The sequence below is a fragment of the Manis javanica genome, chromosome 1 (genome assembly GCF_040802235.1).
Source record: "Manis javanica isolate MJ-LG chromosome 1, MJ_LKY, whole genome shotgun sequence".
NCBI lineage: Eukaryota > Metazoa > Chordata > Mammalia > Pholidota > Manidae > Manis > Manis javanica.
In genome coordinates this window covers 223,696,144-223,709,672 of record NC_133156.1, presented here as the reverse complement: position 1 = coordinate 223,709,672, position 13,529 = coordinate 223,696,144, and the positions used below count along the sequence as shown (strand labels likewise).

At 52.9% G+C, this 13,529-nt stretch overlaps 3 protein-coding genes across 5 annotated transcripts in view; 1 reads left to right on the top strand and 2 right to left on the bottom strand.

The window, feature by feature from the left end:
* ADCY3 (adenylate cyclase 3) overlaps positions 1–5,868 on the bottom strand; it is an 80,690-nt gene extending 74,822 nt beyond the window's left edge. The window contains exons 1-2 of one of the 3 annotated variants that reach the window (XM_037005554.2): positions 5,362–5,868; positions 4,063–4,912 (exon numbers count right to left, since the gene is read on the bottom strand). In XM_037005554.2, coding sequence (XP_036861449.1) covers positions 4,063–4,737 — 675 coding nt within the window. In that variant the 5' untranslated portion in view covers positions 4,738–4,912; positions 5,362–5,868. The remainder of the gene's footprint in view (positions 1–4,062; positions 4,913–5,361) is intronic. The other 2 variants (XM_037005555.2, XM_037005556.2) reach the window with 2 other exon arrangements.
* Positions 1–13,529, bottom strand: part of DNAJC27 (DnaJ heat shock protein family (Hsp40) member C27) — a 94,861-nt gene that overhangs the window by 25,646 nt on the left and 55,686 nt on the right. The window lies entirely within an intron of this gene.
* LOC108397342 (uncharacterized) lies at positions 5,214–13,144 on the top strand. Its single transcript, XM_073218957.1, has 4 exons — positions 5,214–5,220; positions 5,289–6,134; positions 7,564–7,717; positions 11,804–13,144. Exons 1-4 carry the CDS (start codon positions 5,214–5,216, stop codon positions 11,892–11,894), a joined length of 1,098 nt encoding a protein of 365 aa, XP_073075058.1. The 3' UTR covers positions 11,895–13,144.

Genomic DNA, 13,529 nt, shown 5'->3' with positions numbered 1-13,529 from the left:
CAAAGGACACCATCAGCAGAACAAAAAGGCAGCCTACAGTATGGGAGAATATATTCATAAATGATTGATCTGATAAGGGGTTAACATCCAAAATATATAAAGAACTCATACAACTCAACACCAAAAAAAAAAAACACCAAATAACCCAATTAAAAAATGGGTGGAGGACCTGAACATTTTTTCAAAGAAGAAACACAGATGGCCTACAGGCACATGAAAAGATGCTCCACATCATTAATCACCAGGAAAACACAAATGAAAACCACAATGAGATATCATCTCATACCAGTCAGAATGGCTACTATCCAAAAGATGAGAAAGAACAAGTGTTGACAAGGATGTGGAGAAAAGGGAACCTTCTTACACTGTTGGTGAGAATGTAAACTGGTGCAGCCAGTGTGGAAAGCAGTATGGAGTTTCCTCAAAACACTAAAAAATAGAAATACCTAATGACCCAGGATTACCACTTCTAGGAATTTACCTGAAGAAAACAATATCCCTAATTTGAAAAGATATATGCACCCCTATGCTTATTCCTGCATTATTTACAATAGCCAAGATATGGAGTCAACTAACATGTCCATCAATAGATGAACAGATGAAGATATGGTATATATACTGTGGAATATTATTCAGCCATAAAAAAGAATCCAGCCATTTGTGACAACATAGATGGACTTAGAAGGTATTAAACTAAGTGCAATAAGCCGACAGGGAAAGACAAATACCACATGATTTCACTTACTTATGGAATCTAAAAACAAAAAGAACAAAATAAACAAAATAGCAATAGACTCATAGACACTCAGAAGTGACTGGTGGTTACCATGGGGGAAGAGGTGGAGTGGGAGGGGGAGTGGTTAGGGATAGAAGGGCACAAAAATTCTCAATCATAACATAAGTTGGTCATGGGGATGGTGGTACAGAATGGAGAATATAGTCAATGATTCTATAACATCTTCCTATGTTGACAGATAGTAATTGAACTAGTGGGGGTGAGGATTTAATAATATGGGTAACTGTTAAACCACTGTGTTATATACTTGAAACCAAGATAAGAATATCAACTACACTTCAATAAAGAAGTCTAGTATAGCCCCCTCCCCCCCCAGAGAAAACCATCAGAAAGAGGTGAATGTGGGTGCATGTGAGGGTCTTGAGAACAGCCCCTGGCATTAGGAATGATTCCCACCATCATGGTGGCATATCTGTCCCCTGCATCCTCACACATCAGTAGCTGCCTGGTCCTACCCTCAACTCTCAGTCACCTCCTGTTTCATCACCTCATTTTCTGAGCAGGTTGTGCCATAAGAGGCCCAGTGGCCCCCAGTCCCAGGCAAGGGAGGGATATAGGGAAACCCTACCAGCTACTGCTCACTCTGCCCTCCCACCCCTGTGCCCAGCTATCCTCCACCACAGCCTCTGATTACCCATTGTGTGACCCCTTGATTCCCAGACCCTGCAGACTACTAGACCCATACCTGTGGCTCAGTAACATGTCCTCATTCCATAACAAAAGCAGCCCCAGCAACAGTACAGCCCTGACTGTACACATCCCCTTACTCCACCTGTTCCTCCTGTCAGAACCTCAACCTGCCAGCCTCCCATGAGAAGAGCCCAGGGCAGGCTGCGGGGCTTAGCCAACATTTCAGGCCACCCTGGGGCCCCCACATCCCTTCTCTCTTTCTCCCACAGAGCTGAGCACAGGCTTGGGGGATGAAGGATGTGGTGGAAGAGGACATGGACACTGGAAGAGCAACGCAACAAGAGCAGTTACAAGCCCCCGGAAACCCAGGGTCTGCTGCTAACTGTCCTCCACCACCCCAGGAGGGAGTCCCAGGCTGGAGCCAACTGGTGATGAGGGAAGAAAAGGAAAGGGGAGTTTGTAGACAGGAGAAAGAAAAGCAAGGAGGTGCAGAAGTCTGGAGAAAGCTCCAGGTGTTGCCTTGTGGTAGGGGAGGGTGCGGGGCTCTGGCCACCCTGTCCTCCAGCTCCTGCCTCCTCCTACCCTTGCTGGCGCCCCCATCCCAGCTGGTAACATGGGCCTAGAGGAACAGCAGGCAGGTGTGTCGCCTCATTCCACAGCTGGGGGAGATGGGTCCCAGGGTTCTCCCCACAGCATCACAGGGGATGCAGGGACACTGTGATTTAAGTAAGAGTGGTGGATGGGCCTGGGACCCAGGCACCTTTCAAAAAGTCACATCAGTTCCAAACAAGTGACTCAGAAACTTCTGGAACACAGCCCACTGAAGCTGGGGCCTCCTGCATTCCATCTCAGGCCCAAATGGACCTTGAAAGGCACCTCCCCTCCATTCCCAAAGCTGCATCCAGGACACTGCTTCCATGGCAAGGCCATGCTCTCCTGGGATGCTAAGATTGTTATTTTTGACTTAATCTGCTTTTTTTTTTGTTTCCTCTTCAGTGGGGAAAATTTGTTTTGCCCCTTTAATGGACAGCAAAGCATATGGGAAACTAATGCAGTCCACAGACCCTGGCAGATAGGAAAGGACCAGAAATGGCCATTCAGTAGAAGGCAGTGGTTCAAAGTTGGGTCCCAGACCCCAAATACTGCCTTGCCCACCTGCCTATTTGCCCCAAACTGTGCTTCATACTGATTCCCACTAGGAATGGCTCTTGTCTATTCTTCCCTGAGCAGCTTCCAGCAGGACCTTCAGCTGGCAGAGGCACAAGATGAAGTTAACCTCCCAGAAGTCAAGATAGTAATGGCAGGTTGTCACCTTATGTGCACAGTGCACTGGGAGGCAAACAAAGAGACCTGTTGGTGTGCCCTCATGAATCCATATGCACCAGCCCACAGCTGGGCTCCTGCAGAATTGAGAGGCCCAATGCTTCTGCGAGAAAGGACATCGCACTGCACAAGCTGGAATGGGAAAACAGGAAGAATCTTGGTCCAAGAACCAGGAAAAAGTTAAAACAGAAAAACCTGTGTAACCAAGTGGGAGGCAATGGGACAGCCCCACAGGGCTCTTGCATCAACCACCAAGAGCACCGTGGGACCACTGGAGACTCAGCCCCCAGTCCCAAGAGAGAACGATAATGAGTTTGGCCGAGATAGAGGCAATAGTGAGATGTAGTAGGAAGAGCACTGGAACGGGGATTAAGCAACGAACACTAGCCACGCGACTGCCATAACTGGCTGTGTGGCCTTGGGAAGGCCACTTTCCAATTCTGGGTTTACTTTTAAAATGAGTTAGCAGATGGGACAAATGACTGTGGATTTCACTGCCTCTAGTCCAATCGGAGGGAGTCACTTAGATGTGTTACCAGATAATAAACTCAGAAGGCCATGAATCACGCCTCCTGGTCTCTGCAGCCCCTCAGCACCTAGCCAAGGGCTTGGCTCCTGCTGGGAGCATAATACTGTCTCCTAGTTAAGTTGAGGCCAAATTTCTACCCTTTCTCGCAGAAGGCAGCCCCCAGGACTAGCAGATCTCCTCCACCACCATGGCCACACCACTGTCCCAGTTTGCGTTCCCATGACACTCCCCCCATCACCTAACTACTTAGGGCATCCCCAAGCTCCCAGACACAGAAGCAGGATCTATAACAATCCTATCTTGCCCTCCACATTTTCTAGTATGCTTGTGCTCATATGGCCTTTGATCTTGATACTAACTGTTATGCAGGCAGATAGATACTGTCCCCATTTGACAGAGGGCCATGGAGTGCACCCATCAGTCACTTGCCGAAGCTAGTCCACGAGAGGTGGGAGCCCTTTGTCCCTGCAGGAGACCTTCCTTGCTGGTGTCAGTGACAGAGAATGCTGCCTCAGCGCCAGGCCTGGGGTCGGGGCCTTCCTGCCATCCCCACAGGCTGGGCACAGGTAGCCCTGAGGCCCAATGTCCTGGCATCCTCCCTTCCCTAGAGCCAAGTACACGCAGCTGAGAGCCCCAGAGAGCCCCCACCCCCACCCCATCCCTGAGCACATTTTGACTCAAGAGCAAAGAAAACAATGCCATCCCCACGTTCAAAACAGGTGCCACCTTGGGTGAGAGCTGGTGGGAAGGGAAACCAGTAGGTGGGGTGGAAGGTCAGACTTACCTCCCTCAGCAACTGTATCCCCTTCAGCCCATCCTGCTGCTGCTGGGCCACAGTTACCCCCAAGACAAGTGTGTGGACAACACAAGAGACCACAGAGATGATGACAATGGGGCTGAGGCTGAGGGGCAGCGTGATGAAGAAAGAGAAGACAAAGAAGGCCTGCCAGCCCACCGTGTCACTGGCCGCATGGGCGCCAGCGAAGTTCAGGCCCAGGTAGGAAAAAATCTGGGCTGTTATCAGCAGCCACAGGAAGTAGGGCACCACTTTCCGGGTAACCCGGGTGGGGAGCAGCCCCTTTTTGCAGAGCACGAAGAGGATGATGTCCAACAGCAGCCCGATGCCGGCCACGATGAGGGGAGCCAGCTTGTCGCTCGAGAAGACTACAGCGCACATGAGCACCACGTAGCAGTCGAAGAGAGCTGCGAAGACCACCAGCACCAGCAGGGTCTCGTGGCGCTGTCTTTTGAAGTAGGTCTGGTACAGGTTCTCCAAGGACTCAGGCACGAAGGTGAGCCGCATGAAGCGAGGCAGGCACAGACAGGATCCCGAGTTCCGGACAGAGATTTCATGGGTCCGGCCCACCCCGCGGTCTGGGTCAGAGGGCAGGCTGACAGAGTACTCGGCGGAGTACTCTGCCGAGTACTCGGGCTCAGAGAAGCCCTGGTTCCGCGGCATACCGGCTAGTGTCTGCTTCTGCTGGGCCTGGAAGGTGCTCCGGGAACAGAGCAAGGGTCCTGGGGCGGGCCACCTACCAGGGCTCTCTGAGGGCAGGGGAAGGCTGAGGGCCGGCCACCTCGGGCAGAAACGCAGAGCAGGTATCCAGGGCGCAGGGACCGCTGAGCATCTGGAACTTAAAAGCACATCATCCCTAAGAAGCAGCTCCTCTTCCTTCCTACCGGTGGTTTCTCCATGGCCACCCTAACTCTCGTAAAACACTCGTTGCTGTCTGACGCTCCGGAAGGAGGGCCTTCTCCGCCTCCCCCATGCTCCTGCCACCACCGACCCCACACATAGTCCTGTCCTAGTCACTCACTTTCCTGTCTCTGGCTTGCCCAGGGGCCTGGCTACCTCTCCATCCCTTGCACCCCGGTCTCTCTGCCCCTGATTTCCTCACCTAAATCTCCTCCAGGCCCAAGCCTTAGAAGCTGGGGATGAAATGTGCCCGAAACAGAGCCATCCCAGGGATTCCTGAATCTTCCTTCTGTTTACTTCCTTTTCCCACCCAGCCCTGGGCGACTCCGGCCCCCCACCTCCCGGGCACTGTTTGCCCTCGACGGCCCGCCCTGCCCCTGCGATTACCTGTGCAGGAACTCGAGAGCCGCGTGGCCAGGGCCGGTCCCCGCGCGGGCTGCAGGGCTGGGTCACGCGTGCGGCGGGCGGGGCAGCAGGCTCAGCGCGCCCGGGCGCTGCTCCCCGCGGGGCCGCCCCGCCCCGCCCGGGGGCTGCTCCCCACGGCCCGCGACCCCGGCCGGAGCGCGGCTCCCCCGCCGTCAGGCCCGGGATCCGGCCGGGAGAGGCGCGGGGCTGTCCCTCAGCATCCACAGGCACCCGGCCGCAGGAAGGAGGCGGCGGCGGCTGGAAAATTCGGGGGAACCCGCCCCTTGGGGCTGGGGCCGGCGCGAGCTGCGCGGAGGGACCCCTCCCTCTCGGCCCCGCTGTGATCGCGGCGGCGGCGCGGCTAGGGGCGCACCCGGGGCCCTTCCCGGCGGGGGCGCGGGCCGAGGCCGGGGAAGCCCGCCAGCATCCTCTGGCCCGCCAGCCCGAGCGCCGAGCCGAGCCGAGTCCGGGCGCGGCGCACGGCACAGTGAGTCCCCGCGCGGCGCTGGCGGCTGCGGCTCCGGGGCCACGCGCGCTCCGGGCCCCCGGAGGCGGGCGGCGCTCCTCCCTCCCGGCAGTCACCGCCCTCTCGGCGAGCGCGTCTCGGAGTTGTGGGTGGGGGGAGTGCCCCGCTCCAGACCCGGGACCCGCGGGGGAAGGCGGAGAAGGCGAGCAGCGCGGGGGCGAGAGTTGGATGGGCCCCAGGGGCCCCAAGCTCCAGCACTGGGCGGCGACTGCAGCGTGGAAGCGCAGAGGTGGGCGGCGGGCAGGAAGGATGGGCGAATTAACTCCTCCCGCAGGCCGGTTCTCAGAGAATTAAAGCCCTGGACGTGCCCCTCCCGCAAGTGAGGGGCGCTCAAGGCACCCCTAACGCCCCTCCTCCGCTGCGGCTGCCTTCTGGGCCGGCAGAGGCCGGGGCTGGAGTTTGGGGGGTGCTCCCCATCCAGATGCGCGGGGCCTAAGTGTCCCTGCCAGCCCTGGCAGCCCAAACGCTTGGAACTCGCGGCCTGAGCTTTCCGTAAAATAGCCCGCAGCTGATCCCTGTTCCTGCAGAGGTAGGGGTGGCCCAGTAGGCACCTGGCACGTAGAACTGCAAGAGACCCGGCTTCAAAAAGATCTCCTGTGCATATTCCACCTGTCAGAGATGCGTTTGAATTGGCAAGCTCTCCTTAAAAACGCAAATGCTCCTTTGAATGGTTGTACACCTATCAGTTTCTTACACATTAGTATAAATTACCTTCCTTGGATTTGACAGAATACCTTGCCAAAATCAACCACAGCCTTTAGGAATTTAGGTTAAGGAAGAGGAGGGAGATAGGTTGTTTTGGAACATATGTATGGTGGGGGGTGGGGTGCGGGTGTCAGGGAGGGATTTGCTGAGGACAACCAGCAGCATTAAGGGACGTGTTCCCCTGGGGAGAGCGGAAGAAACAGGTCAGAGAGGAAAGAAATTCAGCCATCCAGGTCCTGGATGGAGATGCCTCCTCCAGCTCCTGAGAGTCATCCTTGAGCGCTCTTCCCAGAACCTCAGGTGTCAGCTCACATCCCTCAGGGAATAGATTCATCAAAGACTTGATTCTATCAGCTGTTTCTCCCACTTCTCCTATCAATTCTGAAAAGCTGCCGGCCTCAGCCCAAACATGTCGGGGATTTGATTCTAAAGGTGGGGGACATAACATCCGATTTAGCAGGAGAGTAATCTATGCAGATTACTATTCACGGCCACACTTTGCCCCATTGTTTTGTCTGGAGTTCGAACATTTATTTTTAATTATCACATGATGTTAACGTGTGATTTTTATGTCTTACAAAAGGTCATATGTTAATAAAAGGAAAAAAGCTGATAAATACTGTTTGGGCCTGCTTTGGCACAAGGGGCCTACTTTATGCCCTCTGGGAGTCCCTTCCCCTTTCCTGGTAACATGCCAACTTCTGGAGTTCTCCTGACTCCCCTGCTTGACAAGGCCAAGGCCAGCTCCCAGCCCCTATGGGTTCCTCGCTGGCCTCCTGCCACCACCTGTGCCCCAGCCTCTCCTCCATCCCCACCCCGTGAAGGGAGAGGGTTCCACACCCAGATACTCTTGGTAAAATCTGCAGTCTCCTTCCCTGACTGCTGGTCTCACTGCTCCCATTCCCTGCCCTCCCATAATCCTCCTCTCTTTGTTGTGAGTACCTGTTCAGCAGACCTATGCAGACAGCACACAGTAGATGCTCAGCCAGGTCAGCCATCAGGAAAGACCAGAGGAGCCACCCAGCCTGTGCCCTCAGAACACCTTCCAGCTCTGCCAGGACACCAGGTCCACGAACAAGACAGACCCTCAGCTGTGCGCATTCAGAGGTGAGCTGAAACGGGGCCTTTCCAGACTGGAGGGAAGGATCCAGTTGGGCCTGAAAGGGGTGGCCTCAGGGGGCTGGGGCCTCTTCACAAGGCTCACAGCAGGAAAGCACTCACAGCACATTCCTACCCCTGCTCTGCATTCTGAGCTACAGGTGCAGCCCTACTGTGGATGTGGGAAGCCCTGTGGGCCTCCCTGGGAGGCAGAGGCAACTGAGTGACTATTCCAAAGCAAGATAGCTGCTCAAGCTCTTGCCCACAGATGAGATCTGGGAAAACAGCTAGTCAGAGACAGGCAGCTAGGCATGAGACAGGCATGGCGAGCTGCCCCTCCCAAACCTGGCACCCAGTAGGTACTCAGAACAGTCATGGAATAAACGGATGGCTCCCCTAAGAAGAAATGGCACTTCATAAGTGCGCTGGCTGTCCCTGAGGAGACCAGAAGCCCGCATTCTTTGATGCTAGAAAGGTCCTGGTCCAAGAGCAATGAAAAATAACCACTCAAGAAAAGGGTAGGAGGTGCCTTCAGCTTCCAAGCTATATGTTTTGTATAGCTTGCATGTAACCTGGACAACTGGCATGTACCGCTTTTGTAGTGAAAAGACACAGTAAAGCTATCTTTAAACCGTACATGTGCATACACATGCAATCTGAGGCCTAAACGTGTCCTAAAGTGAAGACAGAAGCACGGGCTCGGGTAGAAGGGTTGAAGGCCATCCTGAGCCCCATGCTACCCCAGGATCTTGGATAGAATACCTCTTTGCTGAAGGTACCTTTTGTTTATATGGTTTGAGACTATAGATGTTTGCTGAGAATTAATTGTTATTGGATAAACAAGACTGGTTTGGCCCCCTGGGGAAATGTGGTGGCTCCTGAATCCAGCAAACAATAGATCAGGGCAGAGCCCTGGTGTCCTGGGGAAACAGCAGTGGGAGGAGAGAAGATCATTAGCTCCCCTGGTGCTGGACCCCAGGAGAGCCCTGTCTGGGGCCTCAGCTCAAAGCAAAGCCTGAGATAGGGGCCTGTGTTCAGGTTTAATTGAGCAGGTGATTCCTGGGGAAAGAAATGGGAAAGCCAGGCAGTACAATGGTGGTTGATGAGCCACTGCTGTGGATGATGGGCCAGGCCCTCTGGGGACCCTCTGAGGTGCTGGAAAGGCACCTCAGAACTTTCCCCTGGAGGGTTAGAAGAAGGGAGTATTCATCCACCTGCTTCCTGCCCCCATTGGATAAGGGTATTCACTCTCGAGGACTCCCAGGTGGGTGCAAACCTGAGGCTGAGCGGGGAGTGCCTGGGCAGGAAATAAGACACTCAGTGCAGAGATGCAAGGTGCCTCCAGGCTGTGCCCACGGCAGGGGCAGAGTAGATGGGCGGGCAGAGAGGATGTGGCACACAATGTATAAATGTCCTATATGGGGCCCCAACCCCTCATCAACTCCTGCTAGCTCACAGGCTTGGATCCTGTCACCTGGAGAAGAGGCATGTCACAGGAGCAGGAGCTGGCCCTCAGCAGTCAGAGAGCTCAGCTTGGGCACTGGCCCGATGCTGCATGCGACCCTGGATGTTATTCCATGTCCCCAAGCCCCAGTGTCCTTGTGCTGGGATGACACAGCACTAACCCTAGAAGGGGTCATTGGGAGTAAGAAGGTAGTGAATGGGAACCAGAGTAGTTTCAGGTGCTCTAGACGGTGCCCGAGTCCAGCTAAGGCAGGAATGCTGGGCAACGCCCTCTGGTCACTTACTGCTTCTCTAACCAAGGGCACACTCAGCTTCAAAGGGTTAGTGCTTAATTCATAGCCAGAGGAAGCCTGGAGAATCGTGGCTCCCTGGATGTCCGAGCTGAGAGAGACTTGAATCATCCTTGTGCTGCAGCCCAGGTAGGAAATAAAGGCCCAGACTGGTTAAATTTGGGGAGAGGAAGACATGCACACGGAGTGTGAGGCAATGTGTGAATGCTGAGTAATCCCAAGGCCTCTATGGAAATATCACGTTTCTAAAAGCACTCAAGCCAGGGCCCCTCTGGGAAGAGGCACCATAGAAATATGTGCTAACAAGCCTCTCCCTAGCCTGCTGGGGATGAGAAGGAGCAGAAAAAGATTTTAGAATAACAAGAAATGGCTAGAAAAGGCCCAGACCAGGAGGAGATGGGACCTCCACTTCCACGGTCCCTCTCATGGATAGAAAGTCACCACACCCAGAAGAATGAGGCTAAGAGACCCCTGGGGGTCAGGCTAGAGGGGCTTAGAGAAGGGCTGGCTCAAAGCCCTCAATGCAAATGAAAACCATCCACCTTCCAGTAGCTGCTCCTCCCTACCTGCCCCCATCTCAGAAATCAGGAATCACCCTTGACCCTCCCTTCCCCTCACCTCCCCAACTCATTTTCTGCACCCCAACTGGCAGTGGGGGGCAATCTTTCCAAATTCAAATCAACATGGTCCCTGCAGAGAAAATGAAAGTTCCTATGGACAGGATTCTCGCCTGACCCTGGTCCACTTGCCCACTGCACATATGTTATTACTGACTCTGTAAGAGCTCCACCCAGTGCTCTGGGCTGCATGGCTTCAGGAGAGTAGAGGCTGGAATGGTAGCAGTGCCTAGGACAGAGGCTGAGACGGCTACAGGGACAGAGAGGCTCGGAGACAGAGACCTGCTTGCTGCATGCACGCAGACTTGCCCTGAGGCGGATGGGATTCTAGTGCTTGACCTGCCACCAGTGAGAATAAAGCTGAGTGTAAACCTTTCACCCCAAGAACATTCCATTGTCATTTTTCAGTCTCACCAAATCAAGAGTGAACTTGCCTGGGGCTGAAACCCATTGGTGAGACAGTCCCTATCTTCTTCGAAACCCTGGGCCAGGACAGGCAGACTGCCCAACTCCCTGAGTGCTAGGGGATGAAATGAGATGGTACTTGTCAAGGGCTCAGATGCTGCACTTTGAAGTCCTCAAGGAACATTGGTCATTTGTTACTTAGAGATCTGCAGTTGGTTGAATGATGGCCCCCAGGAAGACATCTCCATGTCCAAATCCCTGGAGCCTGTGAATGACCTCATTTGGAAAGCCTTTGCTGATGTAATGAAGTTATGGGTCTTGAGATTAGATCATCCTGTATTACCCAGGGGGCCCCAAAGAGACAGGCACAGAAGAGGAGGGGATGTGAAGATGGAGGCAGAGGTTGGAGGGATGTGGCCATGAACCAGGGACACCTGGAGCCACCAAAAGCTGGAAGAGGCAAGCAGGGATTCTCTGCTTCAGAGGGAGGGCAACTCCACCATGACTCTGGACTTCTGGATGCCAGACTGTGAGTGGACAAACTTCTGTTGTTTGAAGCCACCCAGTTTGTGGTAATTTGTCATGACAGCCACGGGAACATAAGACAGGTTTCAATAGCACATCTTCCATACCTGCGTTTAACATGTGCTAGGATTTGTCGTGAATTTACAGGACTGTCACCCTAGTTGCTGGACTTTGAGCTCAGGGCCAAGGCCTTTATTCATCTTCATACCTGGAAAGCCAGCCACTAACAGATTCCCAGTAAACCTTGCTGAATTAAAAGCAGACCTGCTGGATCCTCCTCTCAACAGGGAGATTCTTCGATCAGGGAACACCTACCCTAATAGAGCAGGGTGCAGGGCCAGATGAAAACAGAACATGTCCACTTTGAGGGGCACATGTAGATGGGGGCAGGCGAGCAGGCTGTTCTCCCAGCAGGTCCCCAAGGTGCTGCCCCCACCTGGGGATCAGAGAGGACCGCACAGAGCAGGTGACAGGGGAAGGGGTTCTTGAGACCGAGTAGTAGGTACCCTGAGACCTGCCAGGAGGTGGCAAAGGCCACAGAATCCACCTTCTAGTTATTTCTGGACTTAAATTTTATTTCAGTAAAAAAATATTTTTTCTTGGAGTTGAGTGACTTAACTGGTAAGTAATTTTAATTACTATTTGTACTGTGAAACCATCAGGGATTGATTGTAGAATGACAAACTTATATCTGTTTCAGGGGACAGGAAAAGAGTGCAAGAAAATGGAGACACGGCAGTGATGTCTGGGGCTCAGACCTCCAAATCTGGAGTTTGTTTTCTCTCCATCTGCAGGGGTGCTGGAGATGCCCGAGGTCCACACTGTTGCTTGAACCACCCTGCTGCTCCCCCTCCTTCAGCCACACTGAGCTCCTCACAGTTCTGAACACACTTTTCATCCCCTTATCACTTTGCATATGCCATTCCCTGGGCCCAGAACTCCCTTCCCCTCTGTCATCATCCACCTGACAAACTGCTACTCGGCTTCACAGAACCCCTTCCCATGTCACCTGCTCTGTGAGGTCTTCTGTAATCCCCAGGCAGGGGCAGCACCTTGGGACCCTGCTGTGAGGACAGCCTGCTTGCCTGCCCCCCCAGCTTGTGTCCATCAAAGTGGACAGTGTTCTCAGCAGCCCCTTCCCTGCTCTATTGTCTGCATAGTGTTCTGCCTGAAACGGTAGTGTAGGATTGTTTGTAAGTCTTGTTTCTCCTCCATTGAATGTGAGTTCCCTTGGAAAAAGGATCCTGTTTGTCTCATTTTATTTCAACTGCTGATTCCCCTGTGCTTAGCACCAAATTGGCACACAGTAAGTGTATACTCCTTTTCTATACCTCCCATAACAAACTACAGACTTAGTGTCTAAACAGTACAAACCTATCACCTTAAAGTCTGAGGTCAGAAGTTCAAAATGGGGCTCACTGGGCTGTGTTATTTTCTGGAGACTAGGGGAGAATCTGTTTCCTTACCTTTTCTAGCTTCTAGAAGTCACCCACCTTCCTTGCATCCATGCCTTCCTTAGCCACATCTCTCTCTGACCAGTGCCAGGAAAGGTTTTCCAATCTGAAGGACCTATGTGATTAGACTAGACCCACCTGGATAATCACCCCATCTTAAGGTCCTTACCTTAATCACATTTGCACATTTCCTTTTGCCATGTAAGGTAACATATTCACAATCCTGGAGATTAGGATGATCGCAACTCAGGGGGACATTGTTCTGCCTATCACAATAGGCTCCTGATATGACATCCAGTCTGGGTTGATCAGAGCAAGAACCCATGTTAACTAATTCCTCCTATGCAAATACTCCCCAGAAATTTCTAATCTTGACACTGCACTATGGCACTAGCAGGTTAAATCTGGAGATTATAAACCATCTTAAAAGTGTGAAAAGGTGCTTATATTGAAAGAGAAACTTTTGAAATCTTAATTCAAGAGAAAGCTGCAGAAGGAACTTCCCTGCCTGTGGTGCCCCCTCCACTTCCCTGTTACGTAAGCTGCATTAAAGGACAGATCCATTGCGTCAGGGAGCTGGTTGGAACAAGAGGTGAGGAGACCTGGAACCAGCAGAGGAGTGGATGCCTGAGATTCAGGGGCTTCATTCCAAGACTTCTGCAAGCCCCCTTTATGCTACCACTGGAATTGTCTCAGAAGCACTGTTCAAACTGTTTCACTCGCTCAAAAATGCTGGTTTTCCTACTGCTTCAGATGTGATTCCAAAGTGTTTAAAATTCAGGATCTTCCTGGGTTGGGTCCCCACCTGCTTATGTCATCTTCACAGAAGTCGTATGACCTAAATATGATTATTACATTCATTTTACAGATAAGAAAACAGACTAGGTTGATAACTTGCCCAAGGTCCCACAGCTGCTAAAGGGCACTGCCCAAGTTTACACCCATGCATCTGCCACCATGGCCTGGTGCCTGGGCGCTGCGTGACCTGACTCGCCCAGCCAAATCAGGCATTGCTGGGGGAATGACAGACTCGGTAGTCTGCCCGTCTGCTTGGACAGCGCTGGAC